The 22885-nt window shown below is 41.0% G+C and overlaps 1 protein-coding gene across 2 annotated transcripts in view; it reads left to right on the top strand.

Annotated features, from left to right (window-relative positions):
• Nucleotides 1–22885, top strand: part of Fs (Follistatin) — a 116130-nt gene that overhangs the window by 72704 nt on the left and 20541 nt on the right. For both annotated transcript variants that reach the window (XM_019052850.2, XM_019052851.2), the window contains exons 2-4: nt 11021–11218; nt 13654–13881; nt 14469–14684. In XM_019052850.2, coding sequence (XP_018908395.2) covers nt 11021–11218; nt 13654–13881; nt 14469–14684 — 642 coding nt within the window. The remainder of the gene's footprint in view (nt 1–11020; nt 11219–13653; nt 13882–14468; nt 14685–22885) is intronic.

Consider the following 22885-nt stretch of genomic DNA (forward strand, 5'->3'; position numbering starts at 1 on the left):
CTCAGACTACATAGTAGATGCTTAAAAATTCAAAAAATTTCTGGGGGAGACCCTTGGACCCCCCCCCCCCCTTTGCCTCCCCATGCGAAGTGTTTGAACCCGCCTATGCATCCATCAGAGTAGTGCCAATCATTGTTCTTTCCGCATTGGTCTCATTAATCGATGATACATTTGCGTTGGTTGTTCGACGTATAACTAGGATGAAACCAAGGTGGAAGGAACCATAGTATGTAATATCGCGCTGAGTGAGGTTAAATGCCGCGTTTTTCGATGAGCGATATCTCCTTCAATATTTGACTCAGAAATTCGGCGATTGGACGGATATTGTTAATTTTTCCTAATTCACTGGCTTACTTCATCAAACCATGATTCTGTGACCATCGCAACTAACCCATTAGGGTTTTTAAACCACTAACTTTAATCCATCATAACTTCAGCATTTGCGGATTACATTTTTCCCCTGGTAAAAATTGGCAGTAGAATCTGTGTTCCAAATTACCATAGACCTACAGCCGGCTGTGAGATTTCAAATAGCTTCTACAGCCGGCTACACAATTTCTTACAGCCTTTTATTGCCGATGGCGATTAAACAACAGCCAGGCGATAAAGTGTATGCTAAACGTTACTAATTACGGATGCTAGGACTTGGTGAGTTTTTGGAATACTGCTCTCTTTTTGGGCCGTAGTATCTTGATTTATTTTGCGAGGAAAGCTCCGTAGGTACTTTTGATGGATGCCTGCCATTACTAATATATTAGAGCGTCTTCAGTTTCGTATGATACTGTGCAATACTTCTGGTGTGAAATAGTTGCTTCAAGCGCCGTGGCAGGCGGGCAGCCAGCGCGAAACACGCATTAGCGCCTACAAACCTAACAGGGATACTTCACGCGTTGCGCAATGCGTGAAGTATCCCTGTTAGGTTTGTAGGCGCCAGTGCGTCGCCGCTCCGCTTTGTGTTAGGCTCTAATATTTAATCTGGCGGAGTCAGCGTTATTCAACTCATGATTTTGAAATGTTTGCACATTCTGTATGGATTATTCTCATTTTAATTGATGAAAAAAAATATGTATTAAAGGAAAACATAATGTGTGTTTTGTAAATATTAAGGTGGTTCCGTGTCAAACTTAATGATTTCCAAAGCACACGAATTTCTACACAATTTCTTATAGCCTTTTATAATCGATGGCGAAAAAGCAACAGCCAGGCGATAAAGTGTAAAGCCCGGCGATAGGAACTATAGCCTGGCTGCATAATTTTTTATCGCTTCGTATAGCCCGGCCGTATGATTTTCTCCGCATTCTACAGCCAACTATATGATTTTCTGTAGCCTTCTTTAGCCGGCTATAAGAATTCCTATGGTATTTTGAAACGCAGCTCTTATGGCCAATTTTTACCAGGGTCAATAAGGAACCACTATTTCTGGCTCTTTTGTGAAAGCACTTTTCTGCTTAGGGAAACCAATGTCATATATTTTGTTTATAAAATAAGGCAGAAATAGTGGTTCTTGATTGCAAAACGTTATCCATTTGGTAGCTTGTGCAACTGGAATTATTATAATACGCATTTTCGCATTGCAAATTGGTTTTTCATAAAAAATGTTAGAAAAAGTGGTTAAAAATATTTTGGCACCCATCAATTTATACTAGAGTACTTGTAAAGCGAGAGTATGGACAGATGTGAAACTCCGAAAATCCATCAGGCTTTCACCGATGCTTCTGCGAATAAAATTAGGGCCCAGAAATGCAGCCAACCTATGAATTTCAATTCTCCAGAACGATTTACTAATACTATTGTTACAAACCGTCGTTTATAAGCACGTGTTTGTCTCAGTTTTTGCATACATTTACTAAATTTTGCGGAAGAACGCTCATTTCTGCACATTCTTGGCCATCTTGGTTATAATTGGAATCTGCAGACTGGCAGTGTTTTGTGTGTTAGAAGTTGGTTAGAAGGGTGGCTGCACTTTTGGGCCCTAAGCTCTCCAGGAAGCGATCTGTCCATACTCTCGCTATTTAGGTACTCTAATTTATACCGGGTCCTTTGCATTGGAGATGGGAGTTGGGTGCAAGAATCATCGGAATGGCAACGGTGGAAAACGGTGCTTGGTGGAAGCGGTGCGAGCGAAGGGAGGGCGGGGTGCGCGGCCGGCCGGTCCAGTGGGCCACTGCAGCGTCCAACTGCAAACGGCATTATCACATTCCTCCACTGCAACTCCAGACAAGCAAAAAATTCCCCGAGTAAATTTTCAATGATTAATCAAACTTCTCCGAGCGTGGCCACGGAGACGATAATACGTACACGTCTGCCGGGAGAATTTGACTGGACACCCCGGACTCCCTCCGGGCATTTTCGATTCAAGGTCATGAGGTTTCTAGGAAACCTTGACTCTTCCAACAGAAGCGACGAGAAAGCATGCCTTTTGGCCGTGAGGACCAAAGAGATTGTGCCTCACCTGATCGAACGTATTTAAGGAGGTAGGGAAGAGAGAAAATTGAATTTTTTGGATTTTCGGATTATTGCCAATTTTTGGTGACAGGTGGAATTGTCCAATACAAAATGTCCAATTATAAAAAATGTCCACGATGAAATGCCCAAACATTGTTTTTCCAACACAAAATGTCCATGAACTACAATGTCCAATAAACAAACTGTCCAATTTCTTTCATGTCCTACGGAAAACATTTCCAAAATAATTTGTCCAAAAAAAGGATACCAGATATTGTTTCGGTCCACGATAATTGTTAAAAGCTAAAAATGTACTACCTCGGACACTCGGGATACTCCTGTAATTGGACATTTCCTACTGGACATTTCCACTGAGCACCCAATTTTTGCTTTGCATACTCTTTAGCGTATAATAGGATCAAGTTTTTGAAATTCTGATAAGTATAGGTCAGGTTGGAGGAAATTTTAAAATGGGGGAGGTCTAGATACTGTACTGCCGTGCTAAGGAAGAACGCCGTTTGAGCCTTCAGACGTTGCTAAGTTTCCGCCGGTGAAAACCGAAGTTACTGGGAAATTTTTAAATATTAGTCTTCAAAATTTTCAGACAATTTTGTACGCAATTTAATCTAAAATGTCTGAAAATTCCAAGGAAAAATATGCATGAATTTTGTCAAAAATACATGTTCTATCAAGGGAAATTTGGCAACTCTCCAATGTTCATACGGCGTTCTTCCTTCGCACAGCAGTGTACCAACTTGAACTTCTTCTGTTGAAGACGAACTTTATTTCTAACTCCAATTTTCTGTTACTTGGACGTGACCGCGAGAGCGATGCTCAATTCTAACTTTTGCAACTTTTCTCAATGTCATTATCAAAATATTTTTCGATGCGGGAATCGAGTAAAAGTTACGAGACGTTTTGCTCATTAAAAACGCGAAGTTGATGACGAAAATCACTCGCCTCTGGACATCACGCCAAAATAAGGAGCGTGGTACAACTATTTCAACTCCTGAGCCGCTCAAATTGCATATCCATCGAATTGAAGGCGAACTTGAATTGTAACTCTAGTTGTCAGTTATTCAGGCGTAACCGCGAGATTGGTGCTCGATTCTAACTTTTGCAACTGGACGAAAACGCTTTTAGCTAAAAAAAAAAAAAAAAAAAAAAAAAAAAGTAGGGTAAAAGGGTGGCGGGTGAATATCCGTGGGAAAAAATGCTTTGGTGAAAACGTGTAAGTGAATAGTCCCTTAGGAAAAAGGCTGTGGGCGAGTAGTCAGCAGTGAGTAGTCCTGGTACCCAAAAGATGAACATCTAGGGGGCTGAAGAGCTTAAAATATGATGATTTTTAACCTTATTTCTGTAAATTTTGTATGCTCACTGTTTATAGTAAGTTGAAATTTTTTAGCCAACGTTCGTTATTAATCAGTGTAAAGCTGAACATCTCAATACAGAGGGAAAAAGCTCATATGAGATTCATTTTCTCTCAAAGAAATACGCTGTTTGGTGCAACACTATAGTTGCAACACAGCTTTATGCTGATTTTTAACGCTCGTTGGCTAAAAAATTCCAACTTACTGTCTATATGACTCATGCGTCTGCGTCTACCGCAATCAGTTTGTTTTTACTGATTGTTGAACACGAATCTATGCTGGAGGCAAAGAAGTTAGGATGATTCCATTTTACTTCAACTTCCGTGTTCCAGTGCTACACTGAAAAAAAATTCTCGGCGTTTTTACCACGGTCCGTTGGTACCTTTACCATCTCACTTTTTTTACCAATTATTGGTAATTTTACCAAGACAGACTGGTAAGCTTACCTAAAAACCAGTATTTTTACTGTCTTTTTCAGGTAAGAATACCACTTGTTAATCAATTCCCGGTAACTTTGTCATTTTACCTCGGTAATTCTACCACAGTCAATAAAAAATATTGGCGTTTTTACCAAGGTCCAGTAAAATTACCGAGAAAGTTCAATAATTTTACCGAGATTTCTCGGTAAAATTACCAGTTCCATAACGGTAATTTTACCAAGAAAAAACCGGGATCAAATAGAACCCTGAATTCTTGGTAATTTTATCCTTTTCTTAGTAAATACACCGAGATTTTTTTTCAGTGTATACTGTCTATATGACTCATGCGTCTGCGTCTACCGCAATGAGTTTGTTTTTACCGATTGTTGAACACAAATCTATGCTAGAGGCAAAGAAGTTAGGATGATTTCATTTTACTTCAACTTCCGTGCTCCAGTGCCAGGAATTTTTCCAGTCGTCCATCGGCAACGCAGCCGTTATAAGAGGTCGAGAAGAGAAATTTCGTAGAATTTCTTTGGTATCGTGCAACGTAGGGAGACTCTCGTCGGGATGAAAAGTATCCGAAGGAGACTCCCAAATTTTCGGGGAACTCCGGCGCAGCGCCCCGCACGTAATACCTATGATCACTCCAGACAGGCCTCCAGACACTCCTCCAGACGGGCACAGTATGATTAGTAATCACGAGTGGCGAGGCTTGAACGATCGATTATCGGTATTTTCCCATTTGAAGCTACGGTAAAGAATCGATTTTTAAGGTACACCCTGTTTTTCGATCCTTTTCCATAGGTTTGAATGACAGATCAATCGATTTATCGCAAAGCACGCCACTGGTAATCACGATTGGTCAATGCAGTGCCCCGTCTCGCTCAGTTTTCAGTCTTTATGGCGTCATTAAAACCTTTTATTGTACTTCTAATCGCGAGTCTCCCGTCTAGCGAGGAAGAGACAGCGCTGCCTCGAAAGTGTCCTAAGCTAACCTTTTTTTCACCCAAAAAACTCTTTTGGTTAAATTCGCACGAACTTTGGTCGGCATTAAATCAACACAAGTTTTGAGCAAATATAGTGCTCAATTTTGGTTTTAATTCAACGTTTCCCTCCGGAGATTTCACCCAAAAACAGTATTTTGATGGCTAAATGCAGAAAATCGACGGCGTAAGTCCGCGATCACATGTATCGATTGCGGTGTCTGAAAATCTCCGCCTCTTTGTCATTTTCTTAAAGGAGAACAAATCGACATCATTCCTTGAAACTTTTGTAGAATTTTCCTAGCACAGAGAAGAAAAATCACGGCAGTTTTAAAGAATTGCCGTTGAGTAGTTTTCCTTTATGAATAAATGAAAAGGAAGTCTGCGACGTCGCAAACCGAGTTGTGTGATTGCCGACCCGTCGAAATACATATCTCCTTTACAGCTTTTAAAAGTCTCAGATTTGGTTTAAGTTCGCCATGGAATGATACCAAAAAAATGTTCCCTTAAAACTTTATGGTTTTTATTTTTATTTTTATTTTTTTTTAGAATGAGTGAAAATAATTTGCCGAAAGATGCGGAATTTTGTTGGTTTCACTAATCACGATCCTAAACGTTTCGTCGCTTTCAACATGGGTTTCAATAAATGACAAATACACCCAAAAAGGGGGGGGGGAAAATTACTTCCACCTTGAAACTTCGATAAATACAGCAAGCAAATTATTTGTTCTTGTACCTATAGGCAAATCGAATTATTTAAAAAAAATGATTTTAATTTTAGAAATAAAAGAAAAAAGGAAAAAATCATAATTAATGTATTACACTTTTCATAGAACTTCTTTAAAAACGTAACTCTTATTCCTTTTGTAAATGTCACAATCCTCCTCTCACTTTTGCAAGGACACAAACTGCTAACTGCACATTTGATCTAAAACGCTTGCAATTACTGTCACTCAATTAAATTCTCATCTCACGTTCCGCGGGACCTTGAACTTGAAAGAATGGGGGGAGCGGAACGCACAGCAAAACGTGAAGCGTAGTCATACTCATAATGCCCCCACCCCCTCCCCCTCTCACCCCCTCATAATCCCCCCACGTCGGACGCCGCTTCATCACCCCGATCTTAACAAACCGCGAATTCGACCTTGCTGAAATTTACATCCTCTGTGGCCGAGGCGGCTTGTTATAGTTTCTGCTCTGCCCGTATCTCATTCATTTATCTGTTTGTTTATGTGTCGGTAACATTTCTTTACGGTCCGTGAGAATAATAGATTTGCCCATTTATGAATGGGGGCATTCGTACGTATAAATGGTCCGTTTGCTTGTGTGCCAAACTACGCAAAAAACATCCCCTGTTATATCGTATTCCGCGTTTCTTTTCGTGCTTTTAGAAGGATGTGACAATGGCGTGTACTCGCATTAGAGCACAATTGCCAAATTTTTACGACGCAAGAGCCTCTGATGTAAAACACACAATTTGTATCGATCAATTAAGTTGCCATAAGCTCTTTTGCTGGTGTTTAGACATCGGCAAAATATTCAGTTAAAAGACAAAGCAAAGGAAAATTAAATGAGAAATGAACCTTAAATTGTTATTTTCTCGAAATATTGATTTTTGCAAATCAAGAAGCACCATTGCCACCATAAGTGCATACTCGGCAGTTTCGTTAATCTAATTGCGCTTTTTTTCTCCAGGAAAGTCGTCATGGAAAGATTTGAAACCCTAAAAATTCAATTTTCCATCAAACTGAGAGCTGTTAAGATTAAATCTGCGTTTTAATGTCCCTAAATCCGCTTTCTTCCGACGATATTATTGAATAAATTATCGCTTTTGAAGACAATTTTTTTCACGGATCTTATCTAATTTTATGCTTAACGCGGTTAATAATTACGGATGTTCCATTTGAAATTCAACACTCACCTATTATTTTAATGCATAAATGACGTTAAATAAAAAGGTTCTCGCTATCAAGGGCAATGGATCAAGTTTGAAGGTAGCTCTGGGCATAGGCTAATACGCATCACTGTGGGAGCATCAAAAGCATAGCGCCTTCAAATCTATGGTCATGCAACACGCACAGTCATTGAGCTCGAATAGTTGCATCTAGGGGTTTAACATCGCGGCGCGTCGTGTTGTTCACTCAAGTCAAGATCTAACAGGTGAAAAAGAACGCCTCCTTTTGTGACTTATCTAGTTTATTCTTGTTTTTGTAATTTTCCTTTTTTAAAGACTCTTTTTTGTGAAAGAGCTGACCTCCAGTTTTCTTGCAGTTATCATCCTCCGAAATTTCGAAAACATGGCCATTCTCCGTAAGGCTTTGAATGCGAGAAATTAGTAATTTGTCTTTAAGTTGATTGCAATCAGGAAATTACATCTTTTTCATGCACAGGGCAACCGAAAGACTCAAAGGAGGACGCATTCGGGAAAAGTTTTACTCTCCCCGAACTCGTAATCAAATCACAATGTTTGAATGCTCTTTGAAGTGTATGACGCAGCATGGTTGCCTTTAAGATAAATTAAATATCCTTGATACCAAGTCTCACTCTTGATGATGTAACTACAGATTCCTTTGATCCGCTCATTCGCTAAGTTTCTGATTGACGCATTGTGATAGTGCTAAAATTGAGATCGTTAAAGTGAGGTGTATCCCTCAAAAGTACCAATGCTGTATTTTAATTATCAGATTGTATACGGAAACAAACACCGTATTAATTTTGATCGTATTACACTAAGTTATTAAGTTACCATCCACCAAAGATCATAATCACAGTCATTCCTTAGACAGACTTTATGTCTAGAGAGACTCCATATGGTTTATATCATAATCAAGGGAGAAGGAATAAGACTTTCAACATGACACTTTAACTTTGAGGGGCTTGGAGGAAAAGGCGCATAAGTGCAGTTTTTGAAAAAAATTGAAATATTAATTTATTCAAATAAAACTTACGTATGCAACGTCTTAATGCATATTCTGTGGACAATTCGCTCCAAAATTCAAATTTTTAAGCATTAAACAGTCAGTTTAAAATTTCTTTTCGCCACAAGGATCCATGAAATTTCGAAACTTCAAACACGTATTTCTCGAATTAGCAAAAACTGCACTTATACCTGTCTTCCAAGCCTCGCAATTCAATGAGTCTTGAGTAGTATTCGGCAGCCAAACTTTGGAATCAGATTTTTGTCAGGAATCACAATGGTCATGCATTGCAAAACATAAAAAATGAAAAAAATTCATGATATTGACAAACTTAGAGCTAGCAGGCACTGACTACGGACCAACCGTAATATGTGTAAAACTTGTAATAATCTCCTTTCGTATCCTGTATTCCTTACAGAGGAAAATTATCTGGATCCCTTAAACTGATCATTCCCAAATTACGTTATTGAATTTAACCCGAGATTCTTTATGATGCAATTTCAAAAGCCCCCTTGAATCATCCATAATTGCAAAGTATAAACCATAGGCTGTTTACTTTAGAAAAGGCGCCACCCGAGGACTAGTAAAATCCTAAAAATTCTTACGGCCTTTACTCAATCACATAGGCAGATCCAGACATTTCGAATGGGGGGTCCAGGTGGCTCCCCCAGAAACTGTCAACATTTCAAAGCACCTGATATGCAGTTTAAGTCAATTTCGACATTAATAATTACCAAATCTAAGCGTCTTTCCTTCTTCTTTTCTCCGGATCTTCTTTTTCTCTCTGTTCCTTTTTCTTCCTCCTTTTTTCGAACGAACGGTGAAGGGGGGGGGGGTGGCTTACGTTTCCTTCACCCCCCGTGGATCCGCCTGCTCAATCAGTTTTTCACGTATTTGTTAATCTCGCGAGTATTCCGAGTAATGATGGAAAACGAGAAGGCAACGGTGTGGCACATTTTGTGACATAAATTAGGGTCCAGAGAGAGACGGCGGGAGGGGGAGGGGGACTCGAGTCTGTAACTTGTTCACTGAAGCACGACTTACGTGTTTCAAAGAATAATGGCGCGGAGCTTGGGCACAATTGCGCGGGTAAATGAAAGCATGAAGTTGTGCAAGTGCTGTAAATAAAGAAGGGTTGAACGCAGTAGTTTCCCGACTTTAATGGGTTATGACTTGCCTGCGTTTGAAGTCTGTTGTTAGACCTTAGTAGCTTTGCAAAGTGCGCACCTTCAAGGTCTTTGCCCGTGCATGCGGGGGCAGCGGAGGGGATACTCGATGCAGTTAATTCAAATCTCGTGCATTTTGAGGATATCTATGCAGAATGGAGAGTTTGCAGGTGTCCGAATTTTGTATCTGAGTGGAAACTACTGCGTGAATTGAACGCGAGGATAGTCTTCGTTTATAAATTGCACTATTATCCGTGCAAGATGACGTTATTAGGCGGTTAATTTTCTCACTTTTAAATACGTTTTTATACTGTTTTCCCAATCCGAATTTTTTTAAAAAATTCTGTAAAATCACTACTCTTAGATTAAGCAATAAAAAATTGCATGCAAATGCTCCATTGTATGATCCACGTGTACCATTGTCTCATAAACGTTTATCCCATAGATTCTTTGCATTAGGGTGTCAGCCCACAGGGACAGGAGCCCTCAAGTCAGAATGGAGATAATTTACAGGTTTCTAAAATTTGATTAGTTTCGTATTAAAGTGGAAGCTTCTGATTAAAATGAACACATGGATACCCATGGCTCATAAATTGAACAATTATTGGAGCAAATATGACAAAATGACCTAACCCTCTGAAATTCATGTGCTGCAATGGAAAATGCCGCCAGATTATGTCACTAGGCGGTACATTTTCTCACTTTTGAATCTATTTTCGTAGGTACTACTTCCCATATCAGAAAAAAAAAATTATAAAAAATACTGCATAATCAACTGTTTTAACCACTTTCGGATGAAGCAATAAAATATTTGTGTGCAAATTTTCCATTTGGCAGGATACCGACTTTTAGATAACTTTCCACTCTCGTGTCCCAAATCTTCATTTTTTCTTCGCTGTGCACTTCGTAATTCAATGAAGCTGATAATTCTAGCAAAAATAAACCAGTTTTACCTCCCAACCAGTCTCAACTCACGAGCGGTTTGACTCTATTTACATGATTTACATGAAAGGCGGGTCCTTAATTCTTGTTTATTATTTTTAGTGTTTCATTTAAAACTGATAAGGACATGTAATACCTGTGTACCTGTAATATACAAATAGCTGTTTGAATTGATAAAACGTTACTAGGAGTCAGGGCTCTTAGGGTATTCATAATCTTTCCTGAAATAGCTCCTTTCCTTAGGCGATCCCACACGTTTTGCATCGTGATTTAGGAACGTTTAAAACGATCCTCAAGAAACCATCATGAAAAAGAAAATTTCAGCGGACTTCGAGTAAAATTCAACAATGTAATCTCGAGAATAGACTCCAGCGAGGTATCACAATGATTTGTCTCTAGGAAAAATTAAAATTAAAAATGCAAAAGAAAACATCGTGCTGCCCTCAAAAACTAAAGGTAGGCTAGTGTTTGTCAAGATACCTGATGTTTGTCAGAATCGGAGGATTATTTCGGCCGTAGTCTTCATTTTTTGCAGCGGCAAATCATTAGGATTCATTGCAATGTTCTATTCCTGAAGTTTTTAATTTTACGCGATATTCGTTAAAATTTTAATTTTTATGATGCTATATCAATGGTCTCCTCAAATCCAAAGGTCGATCTGATTACAAAATTGATTTTTTCCCTTGATTTTTCCCCTTGTTCGACTGTGATATTTCCTTCCTTCTTGACATACGATTAATATGCTTCAATGGATTGTATTTTTGCTTGTTTCAGCCGGATTGTGTTGGGAAGCCTCAGCAAATGGTAAAACGTGCTTAGGAGTAGATATAATATACACGAACGTATCAAAGGAGACGTGCTGTAGTGCGAGACCGGGGACTATGTCATACTGGAGTTCCAAAAGTTACTCCAATTCAACTTTGTTCCTGCACATTCACATGGATTCCAATCATCCTTGCACTCCATGCAAAGGTAATCCTTCGTTAACATCTTGATTTCACTTCCTTTTTCAGAAATTTTTTTTTACATCTCTGAGGTTCCTCTAAATTGTTCATATTTTTGAGTAGAATGCGTGGATTGTGAGCCATCGCCCGTTCTCCTTCTTCAACCAGAAATTGCAATACTTTTACACAAAACTAAATTTTCCTGAAAAAATTGAATAAAACCTCCAACCCTTTTTTCTCAAATTCAACTTAATCTGGGTTGGTTCCTTTCTGCAGATCAACTCGGTCCATTTGAGCACTTCTCCAGAATTGTCGACCATTTCTGACTGGATCATTTGTGAGCTTCATTTTCCAATCAAAAACTTAAATACCTGACTCAGCCGTAAAAACACGTATGTGCATATGGAAACTAATGGTACATACGTTGTTTTTAATCTGAGCCAGAAATTGCAGTTTCGAATCAAACTCTTGCATGTGCGAGGGATTTGCGATCTGAGTACTTTTTTTGGGCGACGGCAAACTGCCACCCGGGTGGCAGTTTTCAAGAAATTTGTATGAAAACTGCCACCCGTATAAATTTGAAAACTGCCACCGGTAGTGAAAACTGCCACCCGCGTAAATTTGACAACTGCCACCCACATGAATTTCGGCGCACAGAGGGTCGAAGCGGTATTATGGGAAGACTGATTGTGAATCTCAAGCCAGGAGAAGTAGAAATAATAAGATAATGTCTGTGCAAAATCAGTTTGTGGGTTAGGACTCACAGTCAGTGCAGCGTTTCGTGCAAGCATCATAACAAGATGTGCGATGTGTGTCACGATGATTCTATGGTTCAAGGCGGGAGCCAAAGGGGAAATGACGTGATTTTTCGGGGCGATTTTAAGTTTGTTTTTCAAAAAAAATTAGCGGGAGGTGTGACAAAATGGACTTGTGCCGGACGGAAAAAAAATTAGTGTAAATTTTACTAAAATTTTACTACTTTTATCTATTTTTTACTATAAAAATACTGTAAATTACTGTAAAAATACTTTTTACAATTTTTCACTACTTTCAACTAAGAGCCCATTGACCTCTTTTCACCTTATTAAAAAATTTTAAAAAAATTGTATTAAAAAATAACTTTTAAACACGCCTATTAAAAATCATCACAGACACTGCTCAATTTCTTATCATGTGTTGATTTTCAGTAGACAGTCCTCAGCATGTCTAAGTGTGAAGGAAAGTTTGGTAAACTGTGCGACCCCGCTCAATCGCGCTCCTTGGTCAAATTTCAACGGGTGGCAGTTGTCACTACCGGTGGCAGTTGTCAAATTTACACGGGGGGCAGTTGTCAAGTCGGGTGGCAGTTTTCAAATTTATACGGGGGGCAGTTGTCCATGTTTCCAGGAAATGGGTGGCAGTTTACAGCCTCCCCTTTTTTTACTTAAAATTTCGCGAGAAGCACGACGGTACCATCGGTATTCTCTGAAATCAACTCCAAAAGCTTAAAAAGAAGTTGTCAAAGTTGAGGTCGTGATGGAGGGAATATCCCACGCTACCCTGAAAGATCACCTCTATATCAAGTCAAACTTTTCATGCAAAGATAGGGAGCAAAGACATCAACAGAGTTGCCGTGTATTCAGTTTTGGAGTTCCCGAACAAAGGGGCAACCCTGTAAATGTATTTGCTCCCTATCTTTGCATAGAGAGTTTGTCTTGACATAGAGATGGACTCTCAGGGTAGCGAAGGGTATACTTTTCAACTTTGAGAGCTTTTTTTGAGCTTTGGAGTCGATTTCAGAGAAAACCAGTGGCACCATCGAGTTTTTTTAAGTAGGCAATAGTACTTAAATCGCAAATTCCTAACACACGCGAGGGCTCCATTGTCGACCATTTCTGACTAAATCATTTATTAGCTTCAATTTGACTTCATTTAGCAATTAGGAACTAAAATTTCTGGTTTATTCGTAAAAACATTTATGTAAATAGGGAAACCTGGTACATGCACCGGAAAAAAAGGCGCTTGGATCTAGAGTCCAGACTCTTTAAAACAATGACAAGAAAAAGTACTCTTCATTCAATCGGATTTTTGCTTGAATCAAAAGGAAATCCGCTTAAATGAAGAGGCTTGGTTCTCAATCCAAGCAAAAATCCGATTGAATCAAGATTATTTTTTCTTGTCATTGTTTTCAAGAGTCTGGACTTTAAATCCAAGCGCCTTTTTTTCCAGTGCATGTACCATTGGTTTCCCTATGTACATAAATGTTTCTTACGGATAAACCAGACATTTTAGTTCCTAATTAAGCAAAAATCCGATTGAATCAAGAGCATTTTTTCTTGTCATTGTTTTCAAGAGTCATGGACTCTAGATCCAAGCGATTTTGTTTCCAGTGTGTGTTGTTTCTACTCGGAGGCAGAAATTGGAGAATGTAGTGGATTTTAAGGATGTTTCTAAAAGGCGTTTTTTGTGTGTTTTTGGATTTAGACTCCTGCTCGGACGTGAACTGCGGGGAGGGCCGTAAGTGCGTGCGACGGTACAACGGCTCGGTGAAGTGCGTATGCGCGCCCGAGTGCCGGAAGATCAACGCCCAGATCAAAGGCCCTGTCTGCGGCTCCGACGGCCGCTCCTACAGGACCGTCTGCCGCCTCGAGAAGAGGGCCTGTCGCACACGCAACAGAACTCTCCAGGTCGTCTATCCCGGCTTCTGTCAAAGTGAGTCTCAAATTTCTCACAGGTCCTTACAACCGGCCCAGAACTACTTACAGATCAGCAAAAAAAATTGAAACTTAATAGATAAAATAAAATCAAATAAAAGTAAATGAATGAGACAGGATCTGTCAAAAAGGACTTCGGCTTCCAAACATTCAAAGTCGAGTTATCGATGCCTGCTCTAGCAACCGGAACTTTTGGCCTCTGAGCCCGGAACGGCACTGAAAAAAAAAATCGGTCATGTGAACCGAACGTTCGGTATTCCGTATCATCCCAAATATTCGGTTTGTCAAACTGAACTTTCGGTTCGTGTAACCGAGCGTTTGGCATATATGACCAAACTTTGTTCGTCATTTCATTTTACCGCACAAGTTTGGCTACGCGAACCGAAAGTTCCGTTGGACAAACCGAAAATTCAGTTTGACGAACCCAATTAGTCGGGACCGAATTTCGGTACATATGACCGGATTTTTTTTCAGTGATGGCATGTCTATAAAGGTCCTAAATTTTGTCTCCGCATTTGTCTATAAACAGCAATGAGCCGTCAGCCATAAATCAGGATCTAAACTGCCCATTTTGCATTTTGCCAGGTTCATGTGATAAGGTCCCGTGTCCAGACAACACGTTCTGCCTGTTGGATCAAAATCTGACGCCGCACTGCGTCAACTGCACCAAGTCCTGTCCACCGGCCAACGAGCCCATCTGCGGGGTCGATGGCGTCACCTACGAGAGCGAGTGCCATCTCCAGGAGGCCTCTTGTCGCAAGGGCAAAGCCATCTCCAAAGCATATCAAGGAAAGTGCAAAAGTGAGTACATCCTTTCTATCATTCATTCCTCACTCATTTACCAGAATCAACCTATGTACGTTAGCCGGCTCCTAATTTCCTCTCGATTTTTATTCTCTCTAGGAGAAAACTAGTCAACATCCTGCATTGGAATTTTGTGAATAAAAACCAGTAGAAATTCACAGCAAGTTAGGAGTTCATTTTATTTGTTTCTTACGAAACTTTTCTCGTATGAAGAATGTAAGAGAAGAGGTTGCCGAAACAAATTTTGAATTTGGTGCCCTTCGAAGAAGGTGAAAGGGACGTCCCATGGAGGAATGGCGACAGGGCGTCGGCGAGGAGATGTTTGCGTTGTCAGTGGGTCAGTTGCGCTCGTTACAGAATCGTAATTCGATGCTTGATTCTTGTAGATCAGCTGCAAATAATAAGATCTGTCGAAACAGCGAATTTCTACGTTCAACATTAACCTACATATCGTGATTAAAAAAATTCAGTTTATGACGTCCTCCACCGCGGTAGTGACACCCATGGGGTACACGGACTTCATGTCCACTTTTTTTACGTCCACAGACTTTTCGTCCACAATTTTTACGCCCACAGTTCTAAAGCCCACACTATTGTTAAGTCCATTACTTAAACGTCCACTAAGTTAAGTCCACAAATGTAAAGTCCACTAAAATCAAATTCGAGCGTCATATAGTCCGCGTGTAAAATTATATTGACAATATCGAAATGAGAAAATTAAGAGAGAATGAGGTGTTGTTATCGTAACTCATATTTTAAATGAAATGTTAATGTCTTCTTTTGATTCATCTTTTCAAATTTTCTTTGGTAAATACTTGGTTTCATTTCTATCCTTGAATTCCAATTTGACACGGAACGACTATTATACTTACTAAAAACACATTATATTTTCAAGTAGTACATATTTCTTTTTCATCAGTTTAAAAGGGAATAATCAATGCAGAGAGTGCAAACATTTCAAAATCATGAGTTGAAAAACGCTGACTCCGCGAGTTTAAATATTAGAGCCTAACACAGAGCGGAGCGGCGTGTTAGCAGCGCAGAACGCGCACTGGCTCCTACAAACCTAACGGGATACTTCACGCATTGCGCAACGCGTGAAGTATCCCGTTAGGTTTGTAGGAGCCAGTGCGCGTTCTGCGCTGCTAACACGCCGCAACGATTTAAGCAACTATTTCGCGTCAGAGGCGATGCACAGTATCCTACGAGATTGAAGGCGCACGAAATAACTAGTTAAAGAGGATTTTCAATTTTTACTGCATCTGTTACTGAAAAATGTTTAATTTGGCATTGGAGCGTTTCCTAGGCTCCCGGTTTGGTTTTCATCTTATCATATCCGCACAGTGTACACATGAACATATGTTTTTATCTGCTCTTAGAGTCTGTTGTCTTTCATGACTTGATTCATGAATGATATGTTTTTAAGAATGAAGGAACTTTTAACCTCTAAAATCTAAATTTTCGTATACACTCCCCTTTTCAAAATTCTCTGTAAAGACGTTAATAGCCTGTGACGTTGAACGTCCTAAAATATACTAACTAACTAACTAGTAGTATTATGCATTTATTTTTGAGGTGGTTCCTGTCATTTAAATGAGAAGAAAAAAATGTGGACATAACATGTCCACAATTTGGACAATTTTGGACATATTCATGGTTGGACATTAAATCATGTGGACTTAATAAAGACCGGACTTAACGTTTAATGGACATAAATAACGGTGGAAATTTATTTAATGGACGAAAGGTAGGTGGACATAAAGTCCTGGAGGCACCCATGGTTTCCTCCACCTGGCTTTCATAAGTCACTGAGACACACATTTTCACTAGTCACTCTACGAGAAACTCGGATGAAAGCAAGGTGGAAAAAAGCAAGGGTGTCACTACCGCAGTGGATGACGTCATGAACCGAATTTTTCAAAGCCTAACATCTCGGTTAACATTGAACCTAAAGATTTTCTATTTGGATAGATTTCATTATATTTGGCTGATCCACAAGAATCACGCATCAAAACACGATTTTGTGACCATCGCAACTGACCCATCGTCGGAACCTAAACTTTCAATCGTTTTCACTTATAATCGCTCGGAAGAAATGCAATTTTTGGCTCGATTCTGCCTAAGACCAAGTCTATTAACTAAAAATCCTGCAGCGTCTGTGCTCTCTCTCATCGAATGACGTTCGTTCGAACGGTTCGTCACACGGAGAAAAAAACCTCGTGCGTGGGACCCGAAGTTTAGGTCATATGGATCTCTGAAGTTTTCAGATTGAGCATCTGAACTCTTAAGGTCTAGCTGTCGAGGTTCGGATCACACATCTGAAACTTCGGTTCTCACATCTGAAGTACTTCAGATGTAAAAACTGAAGTTGCAGATGTCAGACCTGAACTTCGGTAGCTAGGCCTTAAGTGTTCAGATGCTCAATCCGAAAACTTCAGAGATCCATACGACCTAAACTTCGGGTCCCACGCACGAAGTTTTTTTCTCCGTGCAAAAAGCCTCAGTTCACGTAAGTACAACAACCTTGCCGCGCATGGTAACCTGTTGCAGCGTTCCTGGTCGCGCAGCGATTTACCGAGGCCCCGCACTGCAAAGACATCCAAACCCAAGTGCAAAGTTGCCTGCACCAAGCTCCGAGGCCCCAGGAAGGGGGGGGGGCGAGGGTGAGCGGTCTGGTCCCGGGTCCCAGCATCCAGCTGAGCATCCATCGCCCGGGTTTGCTGGACCGTGCATTATTACGAATAATAATGAAATACGTGTATTGAACTTGAATTATCGTGATTTCTGGTGATGGATTCCGCAGCCTCATTCCAGCATCCCGCCTCCCGACGTTGTCGAATCGGTGCTTCGGCTCGTCCGAGGCACGGACTTCGTGGGTCTGCACGGAAGACAAACTTCGATCACAGAGAAAAAACAAGCGGGAAAGTTCTAATACTGTCGTATTAGAAAAGCGCTCAGGTGTTAGTCAATGTATATAGTGAAGAAAGGAAGTATAAACTCCGTCGACTTGGCTGGGAAATGGAAATAAAACATCAGCTGATAGCAAACAAAGGTTACCAAGGAAACCGTAAACGCGTTTTTTCGTTTCCCGAAAATGATAGTCACCGTTGAGCTCATCAGGCGCGTTTTTTTTAGGCTTCATTTATTTTCAACGATCAATTTCGATAAGAATTACTCTACCGCTAAGGAATTTTCTTATAGACAAAAGATCGAAACTACCCGCGCATTACGTTAAAAGCATAAAACACGGTTATCACAGCTTTATTTATTTTAAAACTGGACCCCCCCCCCCCCCCAAAACCTACACATCGATGAGCTGTTGCGCCATCTAAACGAATTAGCACTAGTATACTAGTATTCTAGAGGCAAGTCGAAATCAAAAAGCGCTCCCTATCGGCTGAGCGCTTAAAAGGGAGGTGTTTGCAACTTGAGGATTGTTTACCCTGTGACGTAGGTCAGTACAACCTGGCCAGCAAAATTCGGAATTCGATTTTTGAAAAACGGAGCATAACGTTCGATTTTTTTGCGTAAATCAACTTATACTGGAAAAAAACACATTGGATCTAGAGTCCAGACTCTTGAAAACATTGACAAGAAAAAATACTCTTGATTCAATCAGACTTGCTTAAATCAAAATGAAATGCGCTCAAACTAAGAGGCTTGGTTCTTGATTTAAGCTTAAATCTGATTGAATCAAGAGTATTTTTTCTTGTCGATGTTTTAAGAGTCTAGACTCTAGATCCGATGTGTTTTTTCCCAGTGTATGATATAATTTCAAACACTTTATGTAGGTTGACTTTTTTTCCATAAACTACACAATTTCCGAAAAAATTGATGATGAAATTCGTTCGTGCTGACCTATGTCATCAAAAAAGTCCAAGATGCCCGAGATGCAAACACCTCCTTTTTTCTCTATGAACTTCGATTTCTATGGAACATCAAGGATTTTTGGTTCAAGTAATTGAAGTTTTCGAATGTAGGATCCGAAGGGCGTTTCTTGCAACCAGATCTTATCAAGGCTCTTGTTCCTTACCAGACTTTACGGAGCGAGGCACATGTCCGTTTTTCGAAGTTATTACTATACGCACTTTTCGGTAGGATTGTTGCCTATGCGATAAAATTGAACGTATTTTTCAACTTCACAAAATTGAACTTCTGTCGAAGTTCAAGTAGCGAGATGCATAAGAAGATGTTCAACAAGTGAGATGTATGTGCGTTTTTCGAGAAGATGACGACTTGCGCTTCTTGCTATGTTTGTTGCCTATGCGACGAAATTGTAGGCGAATCTGAAGTTGACGATTTCTGCCAACACTGCCGTGCTAAGGAAAAACGCCGTATGAGCCTTCAGGCGTTGCCAAATTTCTTTTGATAAAACACGAATTTCCTGGTAAACTCGTGAATATTTTCCGTCCAATTATTTAGGTAATTTTGTTCTCAATTTCACCTAAAGTTCCTGAAAATTTCAAGGAAAAATATTCATCATAACTGTCCCCAAAAATAAACATTTTAGCGGAGGAAATTTGGCAACTCTCAAATGTTTATACGGCGTTCCTCCTTAGCTTGGCAGAATAGGTTCACGCGTTCTTCATTTCTTCATTGGCTCAATCTGTATGTTTGAAAAAAGAAGCGATTTCTTGTGTCAGTGAGATCTGAATATCTATCAGGCCGATTCTCTGGAAATTTTTTCAAGTGTAGCGATGCATTTGAAGATTTGCGAGGAAATTCGATCAGATTTGAATCTTTGAAATTTCTCATTTTTTCTAAAAAAAAAAAAAATAGGAAAGGTTTCGTCCATGGATAGGCACTGCAGTAATTTTTTCTTTGTTGCTTGTTACGGAATTTTTTCGAACTCTTCAGCGGAAAGAAAAAAAAAATTGAGATGTGCACACAATTTTTCCTGAAGTGATCATGACATGATTTTGTCGATTGCCGCATTCGTCGCTCTTAGATCAGAGAAGGTAGTGACGTACTCACATCTTAAGACGGCAACGAAGCAACGTTGTTGGTATATGCTTAAATTAATTTATGAATCATTCCAGGGCCGGATTTACCTACTTGCCGTCCATGGGCCGCCTGTATTTTTCCGTCCCCTTCTCATTCAATTTGAAACATGAATAGATTGTATTCGACATAGTGGTTCAATGTATCGTTTGGCTCAAAACAATCGAACACAACCTCAAACAAAAATCTTAGGATTTAATTTGGAAAAGCTGAAAATGATAAAATTCCTAACAGTTTTACTTTTCATCGCTATTTGGTACTCGAGAGAGTAAAAATTCGATCACATAAGACCTGTTACCTCAGATTTTTAAATTGACTTTTGAGGCTGTGGTTACATATTGAACCAATCGTCATCAATATAATCTCGCCTGTGTGATCTGTTGAATACGATCTATAAAAACCCTTCAAGTGAACGTGCCGGTGGAGGAGGGGTGTATAAGACACGTTTACTCGTGTTGGGCACATTTTTTGTAAAAGCCCTGTCAACACCTAACAAAAGTTCAGTTCCGTAAACCCATCCCTGTTTGGACAAGGCCTTCCATTTATAAAAAAGAATGAAAATTATGAAAGAACAAACATAAACGTGGTTAATAATTTTAACTTCCGCCGCTGCGCCGACCGCACTGTGTTGGCGCAATGTGTGATGTATTCATGCAGTCTTGTAGGCGCTATGCGTTTCGCGCCGACTGCTGCTGACCGCAGTGTGTTTGACGCAATGCGTGAAGTATTCATGCAGTCTTGTAGGCGCTATGCGTTTCATGCCGACTGCCGCGCCGTTCCGTTACGGGTCAAATTGCATGTTTGGTTTCTCTCTTAACTCGACTAATTAAAGGTGCTGTCTCTTGTACCACCGGAAGACGACAAAATTAGAAATTACTATACTTGTACGCTCAGGATATGAGAGATTTTATCGCCTTTTCTCGTTTGTAATTTATTATCTGAATCCGATTTTTTCTCTCTTTTTTTGATACCTACATTCAAAAAGATTGCAAAATTTACCGCCATGGGCCGCGGCCCATGTGGCCACCCCCTTGTTCCGGCCCTGAATCATTCGGAAAATGTATAATGTCACGATAATAATCAGTAATAGTTCACTTCACTGCATAATAGGCAACGTTGAAATCAAGTTACGGCGTATATGGAACGAGCAAAGAGCCCTTAGTTAGTGGCGAATGCGACAACCACTAAATAAACTCTGTTTTAACTCCTGGATGCAACAATTCGAGCTTCATGGATGTCCGTGTTGCATATGCACGGCATTGAAGGCGTTTTGACTGTCCATGCTTTCACTACTTCACCCGTGGCGCCAACAGCGCGCTTAACTGTAAGGATCCCAGATAGCTGAGGGCTTTCAACCCTTCATTTATATTACAATACCTCCTAGGCACAAATAGTTGCATTTGGGCGTAGGATGAGTGTCAAAAGTGCTTCAGTTTTGATATCGCGATGTGCTGAGATCGTTGATCTGTCTTTCCAACTACATGTATAAACAAAGAAGTTTACCGTTGGTGAATTTGTGACCCATCAGTTCGCAACAATGAGGTACTTGACATTCATCCCGGAAGTAGAAAGTACTTTTCTGTTGCCGACATGGAGTATCGATGATGTGCGATGAGGATGCTAGTAACCACTATCCAGGGGCGGACTGCCAGCCAAAAAAAAGACCGGAGGTACCAGCCCATCAAAACTCGAATCAGCTCATTTTAGTTGTTTTTTGCCGTGTGAAGTGGGGAAATCTGCCCAAAATCGGAAGGCATGGATTCGATCGACGTAAATCGATTGGAAAGTTAAAACGTGATTCGATCGACAACCGTGAATCGATTGGCACTTCCAAGAATCGATCGACAAGTCCTTGAATCGATCTAAAGATCGGTGGCTTGTTCGATGATCCCGCCAATCGATCGTCACACCAGAAAATCGATCGAATATAACCTTGTGGGTCGATCGACAACTCCGTCAGCCGTTCAACTGACTCCGTGAATCCATCGAATTTTGTCCATCGAGCCCGTGAATCGATCGAATTTTGTCACGTTTTGACTTGTCGATCAATTCGAATTGATGTCGATCGATTCACGTTTTCATTTTTCGATCGACTCCATACCTTCCCCAAAATCCTCTTAAACATCGGCCGGCCGACTGGGGCTTTTCTCGGTGTTCCCGCTTGCGCCTGCCTGTTCGCTCCTGCACGGAGAAAAAACTTCGTGCTTGGGACGCGAAGTTCAGGTCATATGGATCTCTGAAGTTTTCGGATTGAGCATCTGAACACTTTAGGTCCAGCTGCTGAGGTTTGAATCACGCATCTGAAACTTCAGTTCCTACATCTGAAGTACTTTGGTTCTCACATCCGAAAAACTTCGGTTCTCACATCTGAAGTACTTCAGATGTAAGAACTGAAGTTTCAGATGTGTGATCCGAAAACTTCAGAGATCCATATGACCTAAACTTCGGGTCCCGCGCACGAAGTTTTTTTCTCCGTGTGCCACCAACGTTCCTCTTCATCTTCATCCATGTAGTTATGGGCATCCTAGTCTATGTAACTAAAATGGCTCTAGCTCCAGCTAAAAGGAAATTTCCGGGAGTCTGCGGAGATTTTCAGGGAGGACGCGACAACCCTGGCCCCGGCCGGGCCCGAGCTTGGAGCGGAGCGCGGCCGCGCGGCTCGCCGATGCTGTCCGTGCAGAACGTGTTGCCGGCCGCGGACCGCCCTCCGGAGCCGAAGCTCCGCGCAAGTTGAAAGTTCATTTGCACCGGGACGCCGGAGCGCGGATCGGGCCGAGTCGCAAGTATTCCGCGGAATCGTGGACCGCGGTGGGCGCCGCGCGGCCGCCATGCGGAACTTTGAATCAAAGATAGCTCGGGTTGCCCGTTTATTTTATTCGTGTGCGTGCATATTTCCTGTCTGCCTCTGGGTGTCTGGCGCGTGGTCAGTGACCTTGAGTAGCCTTGTCTCCCCCCGCCCCCCTCGCCCCCTCCTCCCAGGTGCACTCTCACCGGGCACCACGGCGGCGCGGCGCGGCGCTGCACAGCGCAATACCCTCTTTTCGTCCTGGCCTCCTCCTCGGCGCGGTCTTCTCGTGGTCCTCCTTCCGTGACCTCCCGCGGACCTGTCCCCTCCGAGGATCTTGTCCTACCACAACATTGTCTGTTGAGCAGGACATTGGCTCGGCCGCTTCTCCCGGCATTCGGGGGGGGGGGGC

This window comes from Bemisia tabaci, chromosome 8 (assembly GCF_918797505.1).
Source record: "Bemisia tabaci chromosome 8, PGI_BMITA_v3".
Taxonomy (NCBI): Eukaryota; Metazoa; Arthropoda; class Insecta; order Hemiptera; family Aleyrodidae; genus Bemisia; species Bemisia tabaci.